General features: G+C 45.2%; 1 protein-coding gene across 6 annotated transcripts in view; it reads left to right on the top strand.

The window, feature by feature from the left end:
* Positions 1-23,974, top strand: part of ncor2 (nuclear receptor corepressor 2) — a 95,739-nt gene that overhangs the window by 58,884 nt on the left and 12,881 nt on the right. For 2 of the 6 annotated variants that reach the window (XM_083979367.1, XM_083979362.1), the window contains exons 16-35: positions 1,594-1,754; positions 2,922-2,984; positions 9,257-9,399; positions 9,521-9,659; positions 11,192-11,621; positions 12,793-12,916; positions 13,402-13,714; positions 14,489-14,536; positions 14,862-15,026; positions 15,829-15,965; positions 16,146-16,245; positions 16,411-16,521; positions 17,135-17,238; positions 19,381-19,531; positions 19,625-19,774; positions 20,178-20,270; positions 20,827-21,041; positions 22,002-22,359; positions 22,501-22,698; positions 23,117-23,368. In XM_083979367.1, coding sequence (XP_083835493.1) covers positions 1,594-1,754; positions 2,922-2,984; positions 9,257-9,399; positions 9,521-9,659; positions 11,192-11,621; positions 12,793-12,916; positions 13,402-13,714; positions 14,489-14,536; positions 14,862-15,026; positions 15,829-15,965; positions 16,146-16,245; positions 16,411-16,521; positions 17,135-17,238; positions 19,381-19,531; positions 19,625-19,774; positions 20,178-20,270; positions 20,827-21,041; positions 22,002-22,359; positions 22,501-22,698; positions 23,117-23,368 — 3,455 coding nt within the window. The remainder of the gene's footprint in view (positions 1-1,593; positions 1,755-2,921; positions 2,985-9,256; positions 9,400-9,520; positions 9,660-11,191; positions 11,622-12,792; positions 12,917-13,401; positions 13,715-14,488; positions 14,537-14,861; positions 15,027-15,828; positions 15,966-16,145; positions 16,246-16,410; positions 16,522-17,134; positions 17,239-19,380; positions 19,532-19,624; positions 19,775-20,177; positions 20,271-20,826; positions 21,042-22,001; positions 22,360-22,500; positions 22,699-23,116; positions 23,369-23,974) is intronic. The other 4 variants (XM_083979363.1, XM_083979364.1, XM_083979366.1 and 1 more) reach the window with 4 other exon arrangements.

The raw sequence follows: 23,974 nt of genomic DNA, 5'->3' as shown, positions 1-23,974 counted from the left end.
CACCAGCTCCTTTCAGCAAGATTAATGTAGTGGGGGGAAGGTGAAAGGAGGAGCAGAGCGCTCAAACTCAGTGGCTGTCTCCTGGCATGGCGTTGTGCTGACACTCGATAAATTATATCTTGGAAGGAAGAAAAAGAAGAAAGAGCACACGGCCAGGTGTCCCCGACTAGAGCCAATATAGCGCAGAGGACAACAGCTTTAGGGGACAGGATGGTGATGTGACACAAGTTTGGATTCAATTGTTGGGACTGACTAAATATTTGTCAGTTTCATCCTACTCTTGAGATATCTTATGACTGCACAGCTTCAACATTGACATATGGCCAAGTACAATATCCAAATTGCAGAGGCTGCAGTACTTTTTGATAAAGGTAAAATTTGTCACAGTAGTATTTTGTGAATTGTTAGCTTCATAAGTGCTGTGTTGCTACAGAGACGCCGTGGCCAACTAGTCATATTCTCAAGACACAAAGGGATCGATCTTATATATTTGTAAATGAAAATGTAAAGCACTTACATTATCTGCCCAAAGAATCACAATGTGTTTTTTTTTTGCATATCATGCTGCCCTAATATATCTGTATGATTTTAAAGAATACCTCACAATGCAAAGTGCAACCTGAAGGTATTATTGATGGTACATTTTTGTTGTTAGCTGAAGTTTACCTCCGTACTGGGTCTGAAATGAAACTATGATGAATGCCCAAGTGTTGTCTTTCTGATGGTTTGCATGTTTATATGCTACCATTAACAACAATGCAGGGCTGTGTTTATACATTAAAAGAAAAGATCCCTTACTCATCAGGAAACACTTGAACACTTGACTCAAAGCAGCAAAATGCATGTTGGATAAAGCACAAGTGGTTGTGTGTTCGTAAAAACCCTTGTTTGTGTCTTTGATTTTCATTGCACTATATTGCTGTCCCAAAATGAGGGCTTTTGGCTCCGATTCCGGAGATCCATCTAGAGATGTCACATTGTTTTCACAATTAACCGTGTTATTAAATTACAATTAACAACAACAACAATTAATTCATCGTAATGGTTCCTAAATACCGTCACTTTCCAAAAATGATTATGTCACAACCATAGAGGCAGATCAGTGCAACTCGCATGTTTTTGCCGTGTTTTGAACTTTGTTTTCGTTTTTCGTTCAATTGCATTGATGTCAATTTACCCATCGTAACACTGAACTAGTAGGAATTTAAATGTCAGCATGTCATTTGTAATAAAAAAAAAAAAACTCAAACATTTGGTATAGATGACAATTAATGACTTCAATATTTCAAACATTTCCCCTGGGTGATTAATAATTGGTCATATATTAATAGATACTTCAAATATTTTGTGTATATAATAATAATTATAGTAATATAATTGTATTTTGACTTGATTTGATTTTACACATTCCTAGTGTTGTGAAATTAATTACTGCATAATAATTGTGATATTCGTAATAGTGTGATTATTTCTCTAATTATAATCCTACCAAGAAAATCCATAATCGTGACATCCCAAGATCCATCCCATGCTCACCTTCAAACATGCAGCTGTGTATCTCTTGCTGACTGTGTTCATGTTTCTCTAATGCAGGGATGACACCTCTGGAGAAGATGCAGAGGACAAAGAACCTACTGTGGCTTTCAAGGGTCGACGCACAGCCAACAGCCAGGGCCGCCGCAAGGGCCGCATCACCCGCTCCATGACCAGCGAGGTGGAGGAGACCACCACGCCCCCCCTCAACAATGAGCTGGGTCAGTCTCAGCTCTGCTGCATCAAATTACCACCAGTTTGTTGTGTTACTCTATTGTTGCAACAACCTACACCTGCAGCACATTGTTAGCTGTTATTTTAACGCTGTATTTCACTTGATAAACACACAGACATAATATGAGACTTAATTTCTTATATTGATTCTAATGAATCTTATGTAGGACAAAATAACATTCACCAATCAGGAGTAATGAAGCAACAGACAGGATTTACACGTAACCACACAGATTGACTTTTTCACCTCAGATGTAGCTGTGGTCTCCTGTCCCACACCACAAGAGTGCACTATTGTTCCTTTTGTCTACACTCACTTTTTCGTATTCAGCCTTGCACTCATTACTGCATAACAAAAGTGACACTCGTAAGTGGCACACTAGAAACAAATCAAACGAGCTTAAAATGTGTGACACGTGAGATTTGTAGTTCAGATCCCATCTGCCGGTGAAAGTATTATTTAAGGACAAAATACTCCATGTGTCAGCAGCGCTCCCCCCCCCACTTAGCTCTTTGTTTCCTGGCAGGTGGTAAGTTGGCCGTGCACACATGAACACCCTTGCTGCAGGCTGCGAGGGATTTTGGATGTGTCAGCAGTTTAGTGTACACGCTGCAGTCGCTCCTGCAGCACAGGCTTTTTAAGACACAGGGAATCCCCATGTGGCCGGAGCTGCAGGCGCTCCCGCCGCCATTGTTTGCTCCCCCGCTGGCAGCAGTGCCCTTGCATGCCCACCGTGCCCTTCACGGGCCCATGTAGAGGACACATGAGCTCAGGCTAGCCGTAGCCGCGCTGCCGTCTGACACACAGGGCCAGGGTCGGCCTGGCTCGGGGCCTGCGCAGGGAATGAAGCCAGTTGTTATGTCTATAATCATTAACTGACTTCTCTCCTTGGATTTCCTGCTTCCTCCATCTAAAACAAACAGTCCCTAGCGACCCGTGCTGCAGTGCCTCACTGGCAAGCAGCACAAGCTACCCTGCCCCCCAACCTCATATTCTTCTTTTTTTTCTTCTCTAATTTCTCTCTCTCCTTCCCTTCCTCTTGTCAGTCACTCCCTAACTGACTTTGTGACAACTGCCCACACCCCCTCCTCCTCCCCCTCCTCCTCCTCCCGCCTTCTCTAACTTGGTGGTTCTCTATTTTTTTTTTTAACAGCCAATCTGGAGATGAATGAGAGCTCTCGCTGGACTGAGGAAGAAATGGAAACTGCCAAAAAAGGTAATATAGAATAAACTTTTCCTCGCACCGTGAAGTTGTAACTTAAGCGCAGCTACTTTGTTATTGACATACCAAAAGAGAGAACATTAGCTGCGGATCAAACTGTGTTTTTTTCGAAAGCATAGACAAGTGATGCGGCTGTGACTTCCTGTTAGAGAGGCAGCCACTGCCACGTGCTGCTGGGTTGTCTCTACGCATGTATGTGTCAGTCTGCCTGGACCGGGTCTGTTGCTCTTTGGAGCCGTTTCCCTCCCTCTCTGGGTCAAGGCAGCCTGTCTTTTTTATCAACCAGGCTGTAAAGTCTGCTTCTTATCAGCCAGCCAGTGCAAATGCAGCAGTCATTAACTCAGCTTGTTTATTGTCTCTGACTGAAGATTACCCAGAAGCCTATGGCTGATTCACAGAGGTCGCTGACATCGCCCGCTTTTCCTCGTACTAGCGCTCTGTATGAGTGCGGTTGACGGTGTGTGTTGCGTGCAGTGCATGAGTCTCGGTTGCTGATTGAATGGGCGCCTCAACCTCAGCGGTTTCTAATGTGTCCTCCTCTTCTGATTGGGATTTCCCACTGATCGGCTCCACAGGACCCACGGTCTGCATCGTGTCTGTCAGGGTGTTTTTTAAAAAAAAAAAGACAGAATTAAGGAGGGTTGATGGCTGCTGCAGGCAGTCCTCTCAGTGTTTATAAATATTTCTACTTTTTGATTTATGGCATTAGTAAAAGTCAGCCCGAGGTGTGTATTCAAATGCATCTTTTTATAGGTGGTTTTTGCAAATCCTGGTCTCAGATGGCTGAGTACTGTCTTTGCAATGTCAAGTCTTGCTTTCTGCACATGACTCAACTCAATTTCACTTCAGCGCGGCTGCTTTGTGGCCACTTGTAGATGATGTGTCATTGTGCTCCGTGCGACTTTCAGTTCTGCTTCTGACTAATTTAAGAACACAAGGAGACTGGACAAGCTGGTCAAAAGAGGCCGGGTCTCTCTCTGTGCTTGGCAGGGGTCTGGACTCTGGACTCACTCTGAAACTGTTGTTGAGAGACACATGCAATGTAAGGTGCAGGACATCTTGGGGACAACGTCAACCACCCATGTCCACAACATGCTGGCAGGTGAGAGGAGCAGCTACAGCAGCAGCCAGCATCTGGTCATCGGTCATCGTACAACATCTCAGCCAACGGGAGTAGCTCATGAATTGGACTATCAAACTATTATTGATTATTAACTCATTAGGTCATTATTTTTGATATTGAATCACTGGGCATAGGGATGCCATGATTACTTGTTTTCACAATTAATCGCGGTATTAAACGCCACAATTAATTAATCATAAAGATTCCTAAATACCGTCACTTAAGATGATATTGGAACCATATCGGCAGATGTGCACCAAAATAAAGGTAAATGCACAGATACTGGTCCATTTAACTAACGTAACATTGAATTAGTAGGAATTTAAATGTTAGTGTGTCATTTGTAATTTAAAGAAAACAAAAAACGTAAACATTTGGTATAGATGACAATTTATATTTCAAACATTTCCTCTGGGGGATTAATAGTTGTTCCTACATCAATAGATACTTGAAATATTTTGTGTAAACAATGAGTAATGTAATTATATTTTGACTATATTTATATACATTCACAGTGTTGTGAAATTAATTAATGCATAATAATTGTGATAATCGTAACACCGTGATTATTTCTCTGACAATAATTGTACCAAGAAAATGTATAATCGTGACATCCCTGACTGGGCACATCATTTTGTAATTGAACCTGCCCCAGGAGGCGATGTGCTTTTTGCAAGAAGCCATCAACATCTTGAATGTGATATTGATTGAACCCACGTCCAAGTCCACGGGAATTATCACATCCCTTGAGATGAATTCCTGCGTGTGTGTGTTTGTGTGTGTGTGGCGGCTCCAGCAATTTGGGGTTTGTGTCTGCGGTCGGGTATGTGTGTTAAGGTTTTATTTTGTGATAACTGCCGCTGGTCTGGCTCGAACACGGTCCTGTGTAGTAATCCTGGTTAATGTCTTCAGTTCCATTCTCCTGCAGCGGGATTAGTGGGGGGCTCCATCCCAGAGGATTAGCCTGGCAGCTCGGTGGGAGCAGGGCTTCTATGAAGGGCTTATGTAACCACAACCAACACAGCCCGGCTACAGAACCAGGGGCCGAAGAAGAGGAGCCGCTCTTGCCGGTTTTTTTCATCGGTTCTCACAGCCACCCCCTCACCTGCCAAAAGGGATTCCCCTTCAAAGAACTCAGACACTGGAGGATCATAACCCCACCCACTCATTTCCTCATAGAAATGAATAAGATTGTCAAGGTGCTCTCCCCCTCGCAGGTGCTTGACATACGTATATACGCTATAAAGAACCTTGGGTGTCGTGATGCTAATGTGTTTATGCCTTTGAATGAAACAGATCTGAATAATGGCATTTCTAGCGGCTGGCAGGACTGTGGCGTTCCCAGCGTGGCAGCTCCGGCCGCCGCTGCCTCGGAAGATGGCAACGGCCGGCCACACTCGGAGACAGATCACTCTTGTCGTCACCGCTCATGAAGGCTACCTGAGACAAGGGGACAGCCAATCTTTGTTAAAGCCTCTCTCTTAAACCCACCAGCTCTGCTTTGGCCGTGCGTGCGTGCGTGCATGTGTGTGTTTGTGCGCGTAAGATATGTGTAGCAAAGGGTTGTGTCTGCGTGCGCTCGGTCCAAGTTGTGTGTTTGCATGTGCACCCTTCTTGGCTGCCGTTTATGTAAGTGCACTAATCTGGCAGGCTTTGCTTGGGTGCAGGCAGGCAGCAGCTGGATAATGGCCCCTGCTCTGCTCTGCTCTGCTGTGCTGGAAGAGCCCATTTAAAGGAGCAGCAAGTAGAGAATGCCATATTATCTTTTCTCTCTCTTGCTCCTCCGCTGTTGCTCTATCTCTGCCTCTTGTTCTGTCTGTGTCTCTGGGATGGGAGATGGCAACGGCCCAGATTGGCAAGAGCTCTGGAAGGTTTGGCAAGCGCCTCTTTCCCTCGCTCACTTTCTCTCCCTCTCTCTCTTTCCCCTCACTCTGTGTTGTTATAGACTGGTGAGAGGTCACATTCAAGATGAAAAGCAGGTCAGTCAGGAAAAATGTGAAAGCCTTTATGCTTTCTCATGGTATCAACATCAACTCCCTCTCTCCCTCTTCCCCCTCCCTCTCTCTTTGCTTACTCTCTACTTCTGTATCCTTTCCCTTTCTTTATTGTCTCTTTAGCTCAGTGGCTCTGCCCTCTCTCGCTTCCCTCTCTCTCTCTGGGCTGCTCTCTCTCTTTTTTCTCTCTCTCTCTCTCTTGCGCGCTCCCTCTCTCTCGTGCGCGCGCGCGCTCTCCCTCTCTCTCTCTCTCTCTCTCTCTCGCTCTCTCCGCTCTCTGTTTACTCTTGGACTGCCTGAGTGTGTGTTTGCATCTGTGTGCTGGAGTATTAACAAGAGAGACAGAGAGAGAGGGTTCAAGTGAGTGTGTACTCACTCATGCATTTGTGTGTGCGTGTTTTTGTGTGTGTGTGTGTGTGTGTGTGTGTGTGTGTGTGTGTGTGTGTGTGTGTGTGTGTGTGTGTGCGCCGCTGTGCCTGCTGGCAGAGTGAGGTAGGGGGAGGGACAGACCGACTGAGAGAGGGAGGGAGGGAGGGAGGGAGGGAGGGAAAAAAAAGAGAGAGATAGAGGAGAGATCAGATGAGGGGAGAGAAAGGCTGAGCACATAGCACCGCCCCACAGTCCCACTTTCCTGTGGAAGTCTTCCCAGACGACCGCCATTGGGGAGAGACACGGCAGAGAAGAACAGACCAGCACTCACCGACGCGCAGGGAGGACAGAGTGAGAGGGAAAAAGGAGGGGAGAGGCCAGGAGCATGTGCTGTTTTGGAACACGTCAACCTGACACCGGCTCAAGTATCAAGCCAGCTGGCAGAAGGAGCAGCGAGACTGAGCTGTTTTCATCTCCTCTGCTCCGGATCGGAAGGCCCAGCCCCGAAAAGCTTCCCGGCCGGCCCTCCAGAGATCAGCCTGTCTGATAGTGTTATCTCCAGCGGGGCCACCGGGCCACGGGCCGCACTGACAGCCATGTGACAGACAGGAACAACCACTTTTCTGGCCGCACCAGGTGTTGATTGGACTTTCTGTGGAGGGGCGGAGCTAATGGGAGTGGAGCGTCCCGATTGGGCGTGAGGCTACCACCTGCTCCAGTATCGCTGCCGCCGATTGGATGTTTGTCCCATGTGGTGTTGCTCCAGCAACTGAGGTCCCGAGTCGAGCAGAGCTGCTTGGGATTGCGCTCTGAGTACGTGCTTACAGTGGAATAAACTGGATGTAGCTAGAGGTCATAACAAAGTGACCTTTGACTCTGAGTGGATTGTTAATGCCTCAGGTTCACTGGGTGCAGCAAGGTGTTATTCCCTGTCCGCTCACTGACTGGCTCAGGTCTTCTTATGCTACTGTTTTGTGTGTGTTTGTCTGAGCGTGTGTGTGTTTGTGAGTGTGCTCAGGCAGGTTGGAGGGTGTCTACCTGCCCCCCCTCCCTCCTGTGAGACGACTGTAAAAGGTTGATAGGTGTTGGTCACGTGTCCCAATCCTCCTGGAGCAAGTCAGGCCAACTGTTCTTTCTCTTCTTTTCTTTCTTGGAGGAGCTTTTCTAGCAATGCCTTTAAGTGGCAGCGATGAATATTTCAGCTGAAAAACCTCTTCCACTTTACCACTTGACAGGTTGTAGGTGTGCAGCAGCTTTTAGACACCAGCAGCTCAGACTTGAAGATCACCTTTGCTTGTTATGGTAGTTCTTTTTTTCCCTTTATTTTCTACAGGCATTAATAAATTCTCAGTGTGACTGAATATTATACAAAAACCTCTGATGCATGAGTTCTCTAGATGCAAAAGAGCTTTTATACAAGTATTTGTGACAGGTAGTATTTTAAGTTTGTCAGTGCAGAGATAAATATGATACATTTTCTTTGCAAGGAATGGATTAAAGTGAAGTGAGTTTCAAATACTTTATGATATTTGAGGGGACATGTTTATGTACGCATATAAAAGCAGTCCTTTATGGTATCCTACAAGTTAAACATGTAAACAACTACCGGACCATCTTTTATTGCAGCTATTACTGGTTACGAGCATTGTTGATTAAAGGGTTGATATGGCAGCCGATCTTCCTGATTAACAGGGCTGTTGCAACGCCGGGCTGTAAACAGCTGTCCTTTCCTCTTTTTTGGCTCAGAGTTGTGCTTGTTGTCCTACTGCCTCCATTAAGCGATGAGATGCAGAGACCTCTGAACCCATGACCAAGGTTATCCCAGGGGGTTGTTGGCACGGTGCCGGTTAATAGCCCCCCCCCCCCTCCACCACCACCACCACCACCACCTCTCTCTTTCTCTCTCTCCCTCCACAGCCCTTTGAGAGGTGTCCTGTTGCCAGGACCTGTCAGGCTGGCACAGGAAACAAGTGGGTGGTGTAAGCTTAAGCCTCTTACAACACACACTGTTAATGAGCTGCCTTTAGCTAACAGCAGACTCCGGAGGGGAGGGGGGAGGGGGGGCACCAGAGCAAATTCTACACTATCTGTCTTTCTCACTCACTTGCACTTACACCCTGACTGCTCTCTGCATCTCTTTTTTTTTTTTTGCACACATGCACTAAGTGATTGCGTGAGTGTGTGTGTTTGTTTCATGACAGGTTGATCTATCACAGCTCTGGCCCAGCGGGTGCCTGTAGACTCTTGTGTAAGGCACAATCATGTGGTTGACTGGCTAGAGGACTAGGGTTTCTTGGAACTGGGTCACATCAAAGTCAGTTAGAAAATGACACGGAGTGACCCCAGTGGGTAGAGCCAGTGATGTCATTGGTATGACGGACGGGTCGGCCACCACGCCACCGCTCCCCCCTGCCTTTCTGTGTCTCTCTGTCTCCGATTAGGAAAGTGTAAAACATCAATCCTCGCTGCTGCGGAGAGAGTGTGACTGTTTCTATGCTGCATGTAGAACTAAACAGCCAGGCCGCGCTGACTATTTAAAGAGGGATGTGTATGGCTGTTGGATTGCCATAGAGCAACTGTGCACAAGAAGAGATTGTGGTCGTCGATACGCTTTACAGTACAGAAACCTAAATACTTGTGACATTTACCGTCTTGGATTTTGCACAACTCGCGTCACTTCTTTAGAACTTCATTTCTACGGAGCAGAGTCTGCATAACGTCTTAGATCCTTTCCTATTCTAAACCCTCCCTTTTTTTCTCTGTCCATCTGTTTATTCCAGGCCTTCTCCAGTATGGTAGGAACTGGTCCGCCATCGCCAAGATGGTGGGATCAAAAACCGTGTCGCAGTGCAAGAACTTCTACTTCAACTACAAGAAGAGGCAGAAACTTGATGAGATACTGCAGCAGCATAAAATGAAATCGGTAAGCACAGGGAATGGTTCTGAGCCACATTTTGGTGATGCTTTTTGGTTTTTACACCACCAAGCTACAAGACGTGCGGGTGCGGGCCATTTTTATTTAGTGTGTGTTTGTTTTGACTCAGGAGAAGGAGCGAAAGGCCCGCCGAAGGGGTAAAGCCCCACAGAATGAGGAGGCCAGTGCCCCATATGCGCCAGAGGAGGAGGAGATGGAGGGTTCAGGAGCCAGTGGAAATGAAGAAGAGGCCCCTGAAGATGGAGAAGGTACACCTAACTACTAAAATAAAACACTTACCGGTAGCTTACCTGCACTTATCAATGGACAAATGCATCTTTTTGGGCTATATGAATCTTTTACGATTTAAAATGGTGTGCTTTCCTTTTTCATCATGAAGTATTTTTTACATTATTAAAGGGACAACGAGGAGTTTTGGAAAAGCGAAGCGTTTTCACACTACATTTATGAGCCTCCGCGCGCACCGTAGAATTCTTCGACCGGCGCAAGACGGACTCATGTTTTCATTCATCAATAATTAAAGTCAGAGGTTCAAAGAGGTTCAGTTACCGTCGTAGTTCCGACCATAAACGGCGATTCAGCTGCGTTATTCTCATGACTCGTTGCGAAACCGAAAGTAAAAAACGCTGGTAGGCTCGACCAGCATCTCCGCCACCACTAATAATAACAAAATAACGATAGAGACAGAACGATATATTTATCGAAAATGGGCCCATTAACAAGTGTGGGTAGCGGAGATTCATCCACATTAACGTGAGACTTTTTTATAACCGATTAGAAACTCCTCGTTGTCCCTTTAAAGTATGAATTGGTTTCAAAATAGTACGGTGCATCAGCATTTTATTATGCAAGATGCTTGATTGACGCTGACTCACAAGACACTTTAATAGGTACACCTACATGTTTTAATGCAAATGCAGTCCAAAACAATTGACATGTCACAGTTCTGCATTTTCCAAAGCATATGATGGCTGGGAGTGGGAATCACCTGAGTCCCTGCAATATAATATTATCACGATACTTGGGTCTAGATACAATATTATTGAGATATTTAAAATATTGTGATTTATTAGCTTTTTCAACTGCAAATGATGTCTCCAAATGAAAACTTTGTTAACATTCGTTACTATCAATATAATATTGCCATGGAAAATATCACGATACTACGCTGTATCGATTTTTTCCCCCACCCCTAATAATAGCCAGTTTTTATTAAAACATTAAAAAAGTGTCCGAAATCAATGTATGTGGGGTTTTTGAAGTCATATGTCAGTGGTGGTGCTCTGGGTTGTTCAACACTACTGCACAACTGACTCATCTCACCATGCAAATGTCAGTAAACAGATGCTTTCCTACAGTGTCAGTCAAACAGAACAGTATTATTTTTGTAAATGTAAAATGTATGGCTAGAAGTCATATTTACTTTAATTAAATTTTACAGGGATACTTAAAACAGTCAAGTTGTGTGGGGACAGCCTTGGAAGTGTTCTAAAAAATCCTGCTGTAGTCTGTTGTAACAAGTATACTGTGTAGCCTGTACTTGACAATAAAGCGCTTGAAGCCCCAGGGGATTTCGTCCATCATCCTAGTGGTTTTGTGTTCCTCCTTATTGTACAGTGAAACTTGATTAGACAGAAGACTGGTGCTGTGAAGAATCTGGTTTAGCAGAAAGAGATGGAGGGAGAAAAAAAGGACATGGAGATATAACATGATTTACAATATGATCCCAATTTTGTCTTCTAATCAGAGCTTTGTCCCTTTGTCCCCCTGTCCCTGCCAGGTGGAGCCAACAACAGCTCCGACACGGAGAGCTTGCCTTCGCCACATTCATCCGAGGACAGCAAGGTTAAGGAGGAGGGCTCGAGCAGGTCAAAGGCCGGCTCCAACGCCACGGACAAGGAGGCAGCCAGATCAGACGTGGGCCAGGCAGGGGACGAGAAACCCCCGGTCAAAGAAGATGCAGACTCGGCCATCAAGCAGGAGATAAAGACTGAGACAGGGGAGCCCAACAAAGAGCAGCTGCAGCCAGCAGCACCCAGCGATGCCACAGATAAAAAACCTCCTACTGCAGAGACGGAGGAAGTCAGAACCTCCACCAAGAGCTCCAAGAAGGACCATGGGGCCAAAACAGGCTCACACGGGGACAGTGACTCCAGTGCCACTTGCAGCGCTGATGAAGTGGAGGAGACGGACAACCCAGATAAAAACAGGTAAAACATTCTGGCAAGAGATGGAGTGAAAATGAGGTGTTTATTTCCCACTCATATGCTCTCTTTATTGTTGGGTTTTAACAGTGAAATCGTGAGGTCTGCCTCAGTTTATTGTTGTCAAAGGGCCTCTGGTTTGTGAGCAGTGGTTTTCTAGGTGTCCTACTTCTCTGGTCTACCACAGCAGACATCAGAAAATACAGCAGAGAGGGTTTTGAAGTGTTATTAGTTGCCTAGCTACACTGTACGGCAGTGAAGCCATATTTGGCGAGCCACTTGTGTGTACACCACAGGTTGCTCTTTTCTATCAACCAGAGATCTGTACTTTGTATGAATGGGAATATATATTTCCCGTATACGTGTGTGTGTGTGTGTGCGTCTGTGAATGAGGCCACGAGAAATGGGTGTCAAAAGTGCGTGGGAGGAGTGATTAGTTTTGTTTGCACGGTATTTGTTCAATTTTTTCCATGACAGCAGACTGCATGTACTGGCAGAGCTGAGGGAAACGCTGCCCTCTCTGCCAAAGCAAACAAAGGGAGCGAGTGAGTATGTGTGTGCGTGCGTGCGCGCGCGCGTCTGCACACTTTTGTGTTGCCGTGCATCAAAGTGTGTGTCAGTCTGTGATTCAGAGAATGTTGTGTGCTTTTCGACAGATGTGCAAGACATGGATATGGATTTTTACTTGCATTTTTTTTTTTCACAGCGTTGAGCTCTGTCAATATACACATCCTGCATCTATATGACTCACATACACACACATACTGTATATACTTTCTCTCATCTTTTGAGTACTTAAATATTGTTTAGTGAGGGTTTGTGAATGTGCTTTCATCTCCTGAGGGGATGAATAGACAGGCATGTGGAATGAAAACAGTCAGAACTTCTGCTCTTTTTCCTATTTATCCGTAAAGGTTTAATGAATAGATTGTGGGGCTTTTTTTTTTTTTTTTTTACAGCACATGTACATGTTATTTCAATTTACACAGTCATCTCCGCAACACTTACGGTACATTGGCCCATTGAGTTCACCCTTTCCTTCTTATCCATTTCTGGGCTTTTTAAAGTTGTGTTCAAAAAGTTCAACAACATAAACAACAGAAAATGTACCTTTTCATCTTCCACCTTTGACCTCATATTCACTTCCCCTTATTTATTTGTGTCTTTTTCTGCGTAGAATGACATCTCCACGGCCCAGCCTGCTGAACTACACTCATGATGGGGTTATATCCTCCCCGCTGCAGAAGCCGCCCTTGGACCTGAAGCAGCTCAAACAGAGGGCTGCTGCTATACCACCGATTGTGAGTCAACACTTTATCTCATTGTATTTATTTCTCACAGAACAGTTATGAGAGCATCTCAGCTTTTCCAGCCCTTGAAAAAATGTTTTGTAACAGAATCTGATTTGCCCAACACACACATACACACACTCACTAACTCATTCTATGATTGCAACGATATCATAGCTATCACTGTCACTCTGCTTAGCTTACAGAGATAAGAGTATAGCAGGTGAAATTGTTGGGTCATATTTGTATAAGGTTAGCCAGCCAGATGGAGGATGATGATGATGGGATAGATTGCTTTGTGGAGAAGAAATGAGATGCCAGACATTAGGGGGGGAAACTTTAGCTTACCAAGAAATAAGAGCTGTTTTTTAGCTATCATGTTTGTCAGATACTGTATGTGGCTAACCATATGTCACACGCCAGGTAGGAGCAGGCTTGTCTAATGGTGTACGCTGTGTACGTAACCTTTTCTTCTCTGTCTTTAATTTGCTGTGTAGATGTCAGAGGCCATCATGCAGGGAAGTCAGCGAAGTGGGAGTGGCAAGGCAGTGCTGCCCCCCCACGCCCTGGCACTGTACCAGCAGCAGATCACCATGGCTCATGGGGAGTCCTCCCAGGATGTCAAACAACTCCAACAACACCAGCAGCAGCAGCAGCAGCAGCAGCAGCAGCAGCAGCAGCAACAACAGCTCTCAGGCCAGCCAGGCAAACAGCAGCCTTACAACCCGCAGTCGGAGAGAGACAGGGAGGCTCTCCACAGCAGCAGCCCCCGCATCCGCCCACGCAGCCCCTCCACCAGCGACAAGGATGGTACGAACAACTCCATCATTGCATTAAAAGCTACTTTTATTGGCGATAAACCAATTTAGCCGAGATCCCCTCTTTCAATTCCCAGCAATTCTTTCTTAATCTCCATGTTTCTGTTTTCACTTCCCACTGTTTTCTCTCTGTACGGTCCCTAGTGCCCCTCCAATGCAGGCCGTACGGCTGTAGAACATGGCCGTTGGCTGAAAGTGTGCAGGATATGTGGATTTAGGGGAAACCAGATTAGCACTTTGAAATGAGCTTTAGTTGCGTTTGATCTAGTTTCACTTAGTTGGTCCTTGCTACATCCTCTAACCTTGAGTCTGCGTTCTCTAGTGTTTAGGGTATTCAAGTGTTTCTGGGACACTCGTGGAGAGGGAACTGATAAATGATCTGGTATTGCTACTGACCCAGAAGGGAATATAGTCTAGTTCAGCGCTCATACTGTGAGCGTGTGGAATGTGGATCTCAGTGAGAGCACAGTGTATGACACACCAGCTGTGAACTCTTAACGCACAGCAACCACCTTTTTTTTTATGACTAGAAAAAGAAAAAGACTTGAAAAGCTCTTGATACCTGCCGCAGAGGCAAGTGCGGACATATTTTCAACCCCTCCATTCAGGCTGGTATTTCTGAGTGTTTCTCTGCTGGAGAAGTCTGACTTCACATCATGTGGTGACAGTAGTAAAACTATTTGTGGTTAGTGCATGTTTGTGGGGAAGAGAGAGAGATAAATTCTATTGGGGTGCGATGATCTGTGGTGTGTTTGTGTCCCTTCAGAGCTGGAAGGCAACGAGAGGTGGTTACTGACCCTCCTGCAGGGATTAAGTAGGTTCACCCCTTGCCTTCTCCCCCTATATTCCTTTCTAATTACACCTTTAGCACACTACAGTGCAATCACCTCCTCTGCTGGATTTTTACAATGTATACTAAATATTAGCAATGGGTTGCTGTGTATGTTGGCTTATAATTGAGTGCTATGTCACCCTGGCTGGGATGTGGCATGAGAGGTTTCTACATGCTCATGACTGTGACAGTGGTGTTGATAAGAGTGAGCTGGCAGTGGCCAGAGGGCAGGGTCTTGAATTAGTGGAGGTCAGGTTGAGTGCTATGTTTTGGTCCTGACTCTGCTTCTGTGTCGTTGCTCTTTCAGAAAAGTCCCGGGCTTTCTCCCCACATAGCGAAGCCAAGAAGCAGGCGCTGGGCCCTGACGACCTGAGGACCTCCAACCTGGGTCGCCCCGTTCTCTCCCCTTACCCCATGTCCCCACGAGACATGGCCAAGATCAGTCACGACCCGCACTTGCTCCACTTCAACTGTAAGCCCTCTTCACTGTCCTTTTTTTTCTTTCTTTAAAGGTACATTGTGTAAGAATTACTCCAATTTGGCGGTGCGGTTGTAGATCACAAGCAACTCAGTCGTATTTTTCATGCTGCATTCACGTGAAATCGGTTAGATGGCAGACGGACAACAGCCGCTGCACGTAACGGCTTAAACAAGCCTTTATGTAAACAAGTGGTCTGTCAGCATGAGGCAAAACAATACACGTGACAATATGTTGTCATGGCGATGTCGTATTGTTGACCTGACCCACGTTTTACCGACTTTCTCTCGACTTCTGTGACTAAAATGACATCTGGTTTGTTACCGACGGCCGTTTTTCCGACTGCACCTGAATGCAGCATTCACGTGCAGTCCTCACAGTCCTCACTGCACCGCGGTGACTTTTCACAGATGCCACCTCGACCTGAACCGACAGCTCCGTGGTTTCCTTCCGTCACGCTGCCACTGAATGTAAAAACATGGCGACACCACATGGCAGCCAGCACCGAGCTTACCCGCTCCATGTAGATATGAATGATGTGAACGGCTAATTCAGAGCTGAAAGGAACACTTATGTTTGTTGATGGGGGTAATTATTGATGAATGAAAAACGTACTTTTGAACCAAATAATCGATTTTTGTGAATAGATAACAGGAGAACTTACACAATGTACCTTTAACAAACCTACATTTTAATATTTGTATGTCATGTTATGGGAACTTTGCTTCTTGCAGAAATCCTCTGCTAAAAAATCACATAGTTGGGTCTTGAGCTCATAAGTCTCTCTGCCTTCTAGCGTTCCAACAAGCGGGCCACCCCGCACTCGGTAGTGCGCCGCAGGACAGTGGTCGCCTAGCAGCAGTGAGACCCCTCCCCATGCCAGACCCACCACCTCTCATTTCCTCCACCAAGCCCGGGGGTTCCATAACTCAGGTATAGCACACAAATGTAAACTAGGGCTTTGGGATGGTCATAGTTGACCCACAAAAATCCAATTATTTGATAATTATATGTTTTTTAATATTCTTTTAGTAGCACGCTTGAATATTTGCTGAAAACATGGACAAAAAAATGTGATCTAACACCACTATGACCAAATACTTGAATCTTTAGGGGACCCCAGTGCAGCTGCACAGCCCAGCTCATGGGATGGACCATGGGAAGATGCCCCCCACACAAATAGGGTTGTCTTGGATGGATCAGAGGAAAGTGGGTGAGTAAAACTGTCTCGAAACGCTAGAGCACGTCCAGTTTTACATCCATCACAAATGATGTTGAGGCCACATGTGCTGCATCATCATAGAAATGTCCGTCTCATTGTTGTCTCTGTCTCATGTCTTCATCACATGCTTTCCCCACATCGTCCTGTACGATGCAGCGGGTCCTTTCCCAGTGGTGAAGACGGAGCAGTTGTCCCCTCGCAGCTCCTCCTCTCAGGCTGACAACCTGTCCGCCCAGGGGACACCTCATGATGGTGCTTCTGGACGTGGTTAGTGGCTCACCTTTTCTTCTTTTATTTGTGTTTCCTTGCACAGTAAACTAGTATTGCTTTTTGTTGCTTCTATATTATTAGTTTTTTCTTTCCAGGTAATGTTGATTATATTATATTATTCAGTTTTTGTCAGTGTCTTATTTTAGAAAAATCCACGCCCTGAGCATGCTAGTGGCCTGAGACAGACAGCAGGGCGTCACTGGAGTGACTTTGGGATAAGTCCCTGGATGTGCTGAAGTGACCAGACTAGACTGTCATTGGAGTTGAGTTCACTGAAGCTCATCTAATCTGACAGAGCTAGAGAGGATGTGAAGAACTGGGGGAAATGCTCAAATCTATGTGTGCAGAATTACTGCACATTTACGCAAGAGGAGTGAAAGCTCTAATTACCTCCAGTGATGCCACAACGCTTCAGTTCTTCTAACGGAGCAAATCTTTAACATTTTGCAAAAAAAAAACATCTGTTATTTCCAGTTACATCAGACTTAAAATTCCAGTCACAAACTTTAGTTCCCAATCACTGTTTACATTGTTTTCTACTATTAAACTATTAATAGCGCAGTACACTTTGGCCTAGAGTCATATTAATGTCTTCTTCCCATCTTTACAGCCTCTATTCCAGCTGTTCAAGGGGGCAGCATCACGAAGGGCATCCCAGGGACCAGAATGCATCAAGATTCCTCAATTTCCTACCGAGGGGGCTCCATCACTCAGGTGAGCTCAGAACAGCGACATACTGAAGGACTTGTCCTTCTTAAATCTGCTCTTCAGGAATTAGGAATGTCCCAATAAAGTTTTGTTCTCTCCATTTTTCTGTTTACCATTCAGTTCTATTGCAGTGATAGTAAAAACTGAATTTCCCATATGTGTTAGTTTGTTAGTGTTGCATTGGGTGTGGCAACCCTGATGTGAAATGTGTTAAGAGTATTGTGCTGACCGTTCAACTTGAATAGTGCATTACGACAGATAACTGGCAAACAGTTCTCTTCCCCTTTTTATTTGGAGAACCTCTGAATGACATCGGAAATTAATTGAATACGTGTGTTTAAAAAGAGGTAGAGTGTGGGGGTAGGAGAGACTTTGGCCCAGTGGGCACTGTGCAGAAGCAGCACACTCAGGTAAATGAGTTGCTTTGGCCAGAGAAAGTAAATGTAAATGTTGAACTGGGTTAAAGTTCATGGCAGGAGCAGCTTGTATGGCTCTTACACAGACAACCCACTGCCACTATTTTTAATTACCTCCCCCTTTTCTGATGATAAATACTAGAGTGGCCCATATTGCTGCGGTCATTTGGCACCTGCCCCACACCGTGTAAAACTATGGCCATCAGTCTAAGCAGCCATTGTCACTGGGCTTTGTCGTGTGTACTTATGATAAAAGAGAGCAGCAGAGCGGTTGAGGTCATGAGGCTGGGCCAAGTGCTGGATTTCCCCCGCTGCCGTGACATAACCATGGCTCTGAGTGGCCCTGTCACCTTAGCAACAGGTACACACTGTACCGCGTCTGTTCCCTCTCTAATTTATCTATTTACTTTAGACGCCGGCTAAACCCAGTCATTGATATGCCCACTGTAATATCACATCCCTCTGGCACACAAGAGACAACAGCGTCGAGGGGGCTGTTGTTCACCACAACAGATTAGTAATGAAGAGGTGGAAACGATGTCGACTCACTGCTGCTGCAGAGGGACAGCTCATTTGTTTGCTCCACTTGCCCGCTGCTAGTGGCACCGGTGCACTATCTTAAGGAGAAGTTGAGAACCGCTTTGTTCATTGTCATCCAAAATCCATCCCCCATTAGAGCAAACCTTACTCGTCTGGTCCCCAACATTCAGCAGCATCGTCTTGGAAAAGCTTCAACCAACAACACCGCTTTGTCTCCTACTCAGTCATCCACCCCCGCTCTCATCTCTCCACCAAGCAGTGTAGAATATGACTCACACTCTCACTGATTTGACTCCAGGTTTTCACAAAGCTGCCTCTTGTCATCTGTTGTCATGTGGTTGCACCTCCTTTTTTTGTTGTCTTTATCAGTTAATTTGTTTATTTAGATCTCTGTTATCTGTCACACAATCATTCTGGGGCAAGAGCAATTCAGGAAACACAATGCAGGTTCCGTCCAATTCAACAATCCTGAAAAGAAAAGACGCATAATATCTGCTCCATAACTGTATCAGTCAGAATTATTGAGCTGCACTATGATTTATTAACAGTTTTTTTCAAAGCTGTTTTCAAAATCAATTTTATCAGGGGCTTTTACAGCAGGGATTTTACTGGGGAAGAGCTATATTGATATGTAGGTACAGTATATTGCTGCCTTATATGGTCAACTAGTTGTAGCTAGCTGTTATATAGCTGTGTTTTATATTTATATAATGCCTTATAAATGTATATAACACAGCTGGAATGTGTGTCATCCACTGTAGGGATTCATTATAGTGATTAAACCTAATGATGGCTATATAACAGACCCCACTATTCAACTGCATCGCTATTGTATAGTATATAGTATAGTATTCACCAATTTAATTGTAGCCATTGGTGTTAGCGCTGGCACTGCAGCCGTCTTTACAGTTCTTCAGAAAGGAGGAGCTTGTTCATTTTTTGTCTGCAGAGGATGAGTCTAGATTTTATTTATTTTTCCAATGTGCCTTTGTCGTGTAAAGGTTGTGAAAACTCACAGAAATTAGGCCTGTAAATGGCATCTGTTGCTCGTCGATGCCGTCTCCCTTAGGTCCTTTTTCAATTTGTCTCATAAAAGCCCTGATCAGATTGTGTCTCTGTCTCAAGATCAGCCCCTGCTGCTCTCTGATAAACTGATAAAGTGCAGGTCTCATGTCTCCTCTCCTCACCGCAGGGGACACCGGCTGATGTTCTGTATAAGGGAACCATAACCCGTCTGATCACAGAGGACAGCGCCAGCCGAGCTGAGAGAGAGCGAGACGAGGCGCTGTCTAAAGGCCATGTGGTGTATGAGGGCATCGGCGCGCACATTCTCACATATGAACGTAAGTATATCGGCTGGGCTACAGTTTACTTCATGAGTAAGAGGTCGTTTAACATAAGATGATGATGATAGTAACTTCTCCTATTATTTGTAGGCGCTGCTTCTCAGACCCCTAAAGATGAGGGCCGAGGCCCTGGGCAGCCCGGGGAAATTCTGGGCCTGAAGCGTCCTTACGATGCCATGGAGGGAGGCATCTCTAGAGGACTTCCTATGAGAGACTCGCTGTCTGCTGCCAACTGTGAAGGTAAGAGAAGGCTTAGCCCTCTGACACTCTCCCAAAAGCCCACTGGACCTCTCTTGTTTCATCATACATTCCTTGGTAACACGTTATAATAAATACACACTATTAGGCATTAGGTAAGCATTAAATACTGAATTCATCATTTATAACACATGAATACTCATTAGTATGTAGTTTATAAACACAGTTAAATGTCTAAATCTTTTATTCATCACTTATAAGCACTAACTGTATTTATAAACTACATACTAATGAGTATTCATGCGTTATAATGAAGAATTCAGTATATATTAATGCTTAACTAATGCTTAATAGTGTTTACTTATTATAAAGTGTTACCCTTTCCTCTAATTATTGATAAAAGCTGATGCAGTTGAATCTCACCCCGACTTCCCCTGTACCTCAGGTCTGATTGGTCGAGCCATGCCTCATGACAGGGACAGTCCGCACCACACACCTTACAAAGATGCTCATCACATCCGTGGTTCCATCTCTCAAGGTAGGAAAACATAGAATAGTAGATCAAAGTGACACAATTGAGAAAAATCTTGACGATATTGCAGCAGATAAAATCTTTGAACGTGAATGTAAGAATGCCTGCTCGCAACAGAATTCTGAGTAATGTCATCTGTCATCTGTTTGTATTCTGTGTATTTCCTGAAGGCACTCACTCTTTGTGCTCTCACTTGTGCAGCCCACACTCTCAGTGCTCATTCAGCAGGGCTGCAGAAAAACAGTTTTTCCTTTTGCCTTTTTTCCCTTTTGAGAAACAGATTGTGCCACTTTACCAGAACTCAGCCACTGGCATGAGCACTTTCATGTTGGTATTTGTATTTATATATCTGATGGCAGTCAAGTCAGATAACCATCTTGTCTCATCTTGCCCAGAGACGGTAGTGCATGAGGCTTCCCAGAATTTTCTTTTGTGTGTCTGTCTTGTCTGTCTACTCCGTTTCTCAGCACCCTTCTGCTTAAATTCAGAAAAAGGTTGGAAATGTGCTGCTGCCAAATCTGGCATGAAGAATATAGTGACTGACAGATTCCATGGATTTCAGGTATACCTCGTCATCAGGACCAGGATGCGTACCTCAGGAGGGAGCCTAAACAGATAAAGAGAGAGGGCTCCCCACCACGTGGACCAGGGTCACTATCTGACCCAATGAAGGGCAGAGAGTCCATGGTGCCCACTGTGAAGGAGGGGGGCCGCTCCATCCACCTCATTCCCCGGGAGGAGCTCAGACAACCTCCCAAGGAGGGCATCATAACACAGGTATACACACACCACCGACACAGGCAGATGCTATCCAACCCTTAATATCTGACAAGTCTCTTCCTATAAATATCTGGGCATCTATGTGGACGCTACTTTATCCTGGAGTGTACATGTAGACTATATTTGTAGCAGCAACGTATTTCTTTTCTGAGGAGACTGAGGTCATTTGGAGCAAGCAAACACAAACACTTTTTTTATTTTTTCAATCTATAGTACAGAGTGTTATGCAGTATGGAATCAGTGCTTGGTTCAGTTGTCTGTCCAACTTAAAACCAAACTAACCAGACTGCTACATATCTGCTCAAAGATTGTGGGTCAAACAATGTAGTCAAATTCTCAAGCAGCATACACTAAAAGAATGTTGTCTCTTGCAAGTAACATCTCATCTGACCCCTCTCACGTGTCATTTGAGGAATATCAGCTTCTGCCATCAAACAGAAGGTTCAGAGTTCCACAAGCTGGACTGAACAGGCTGAGGAACTCTTTTGTCCCTCAGTCTGTCAAATTGTTAAATCAGAGTTTGGGCTCTTAAGTCGGCTGCAGGGTTCATGTACAGACTGAGCACTGGGTGTTGCACCAAAGACACTTTGTAATGTTGGATTTATGTTGTGAACAGAATTAGGATGTAGTTTGTGTTTTGCTTAAATGTTACGTTTCTGTTATTTTGTTTGTTATTATTTGAAACTTTGGATGTCATGGGACGCAAGACAAATTTCAGAGTGATCTGACAATAAAGTGCAGTCTTATCTTATTTTCTTAAAGCTAACTAATTATTACAACAGATTTGGTGGAAATTTGTCTTTGGTGTCTCCAACATTAAATAACATTACAAACAGAAAACAAAACAAATCACAAGACATATCCCACCATATCACACTGGCAAATTGTGCAACTAGACAAGAAATAACAGCAGCATGTGAGTCTGCTCATTAGTAACAACTCATTAATTCCTGATAGGCCTCTCTTCAGGGAACACCCATGAAGCAGGAGGCAGCTGGTTCAGGGAAACGCCACGATGTCCGCTCCATCATAGCCAGCTCGCCACGTTCCTACCACAACGCCCCCTCCCACCTGGAGATGCGCTCCGACAGGGGCCGCTACGAAGAGGCGCAGAAAGGCCGGCCCAGCACGGTGGTCAGTACCGCTAGCCCCATCGCCCGCTCTTCTCCCCTCACGCTGGCCTCAGAGCAGGGAGGCAAGGCTCACCACAGCCCAGTGGGCTACGACGACAAAGGCAACTTGCGGGCCGCCTACCCTGGACCTTCTCACCGCGGCTCCCCGCTGTCCAGGGAGGCCACCCAGAGGCAGCATGATGGTGGGTCACCTATGCAGTCAAGTTGTTGTTCTTGTTTTTTTGGATCTGTTCTACCAACATCAGTTGAAATGTCTTTGAACCAGATACGTCATTCCAGGGACTGTACATGAAATGATTTAGTTTCACTTGTTTCTGCTCCAGGTTCCAATAAGAATCCGTCTCAGGAGCGTAAATCCACACCGACCCCCAGGGAGATGAGTGCTACCAAATCGCCGCTGCCCGTTCCAGACCAGCAGGCGTACGAGCGTCTGCTGCAGGGTCTCGGAGCCGACATGTATCGTCAGATCCCCTTAACCTTCGATCCTGCAGCGCTGCAGCGTGGCATTCCTCTTGACCCAGGTACAGCTACAGGCAGAACTGGGAAAAAAACCTGTTAGCCTTGTGCTCCTTGTGCTTGTGTTGAAGGCCTGTACTCACTCACGTAGGTGTCCTGTTTAGACCTCATCCTGTCACAACAGAATTTAGGCCAACACACCCTTTTATTACAATTAGTTTTGTTCAACATTTGCCACAACACAATATATTAACATCAGGTATGGTACTGCATTGACCAGTCAAATGCATGAAAGTTTACATACTGTTCTAGGTAGACTAACAGTGTCATCCTCAGGACCACCTCACAACCTCACCATCATATTGTTTTGCTGGAGGCAATGTTGGTCTGAACATATAGACCTTACAGGAACACATCTATGTGGCCTTAAATTCTTTTGATTTGCCATAAAATAACAAACATGGTCCTTCTCCTCATCCACAGCGGCCTATTACCTGCCTCGCCATCTTGCCCCCAACCCGGCATACCCTCATCCCTACCCCTACCTCATCCGTGGCTTTCCCGACACCGCGGCCCTGGAGAACCGCCAGACGCTTTTCAACGACTACATCACCTCCCAGCAGATGCACCAGTGGCCTCAAGCCGCTGCCATGGCTGCCCAGCGCTCAGACCTGCTGAGGGGCCTGGCTCCACGAGATCAGCCCCTTCCTCTGCCCTACTCTGCAGCCCAGCGTGGTAAGGCTACCCCACCTCACAGCACTGACTTACACAGTCACATCAAGTGTGCTACACCTACAGATGGAGCTTGTGAAGAGCTCTCACCAGGAGAGCAGCAGGGTTGCTGTTGCCTGGTTTTCATTCAAAAACAGAATCGTCCATCAAGTGATTGTGGACTACTTAACCTGCCGCATTTCACAGCTGTGTACAATGCACTCACAATGATTCATTTCTATTTCCATGGTACAATACCATATTCTATAAAAGAGTCTGAACTCTGATGGATTCAGCAAGGGCTGCAACTAATCTGTCGAATATTTAAATGATTAATCGATTAGTTGTTTGATAAATAAAATGTTAAATATGTTGAAAAATGTCAATCAGTGTTTCCCAAACCACAAGATGATGTCCTCAAATGTCTTGTTTTGTCCACAAACCAATGAAAGACTCAGTATATTGTTATAAAGGAACAAAGAAACCAGAAATATTCACATTTAAGAAGCTGAAATCAGATAATTTTGATTTTTTTTCTTAAAAAACTACCCAAACTGATTATTTGATTATCAAATTAGTTGACGATTAATTTAATAATCGATTATTGTGTGATTAAGAGATTAATTGTTG

This window comes from Trachurus trachurus, assembly GCF_905171665.1.
Source record: "Trachurus trachurus genome assembly, chromosome: 9".
NCBI classification, from domain to species: domain Eukaryota; kingdom Metazoa; phylum Chordata; class Actinopteri; order Carangiformes; family Carangidae; genus Trachurus; species Trachurus trachurus.
This window is presented reverse-complemented; position numbering and strand designations above follow the sequence as displayed.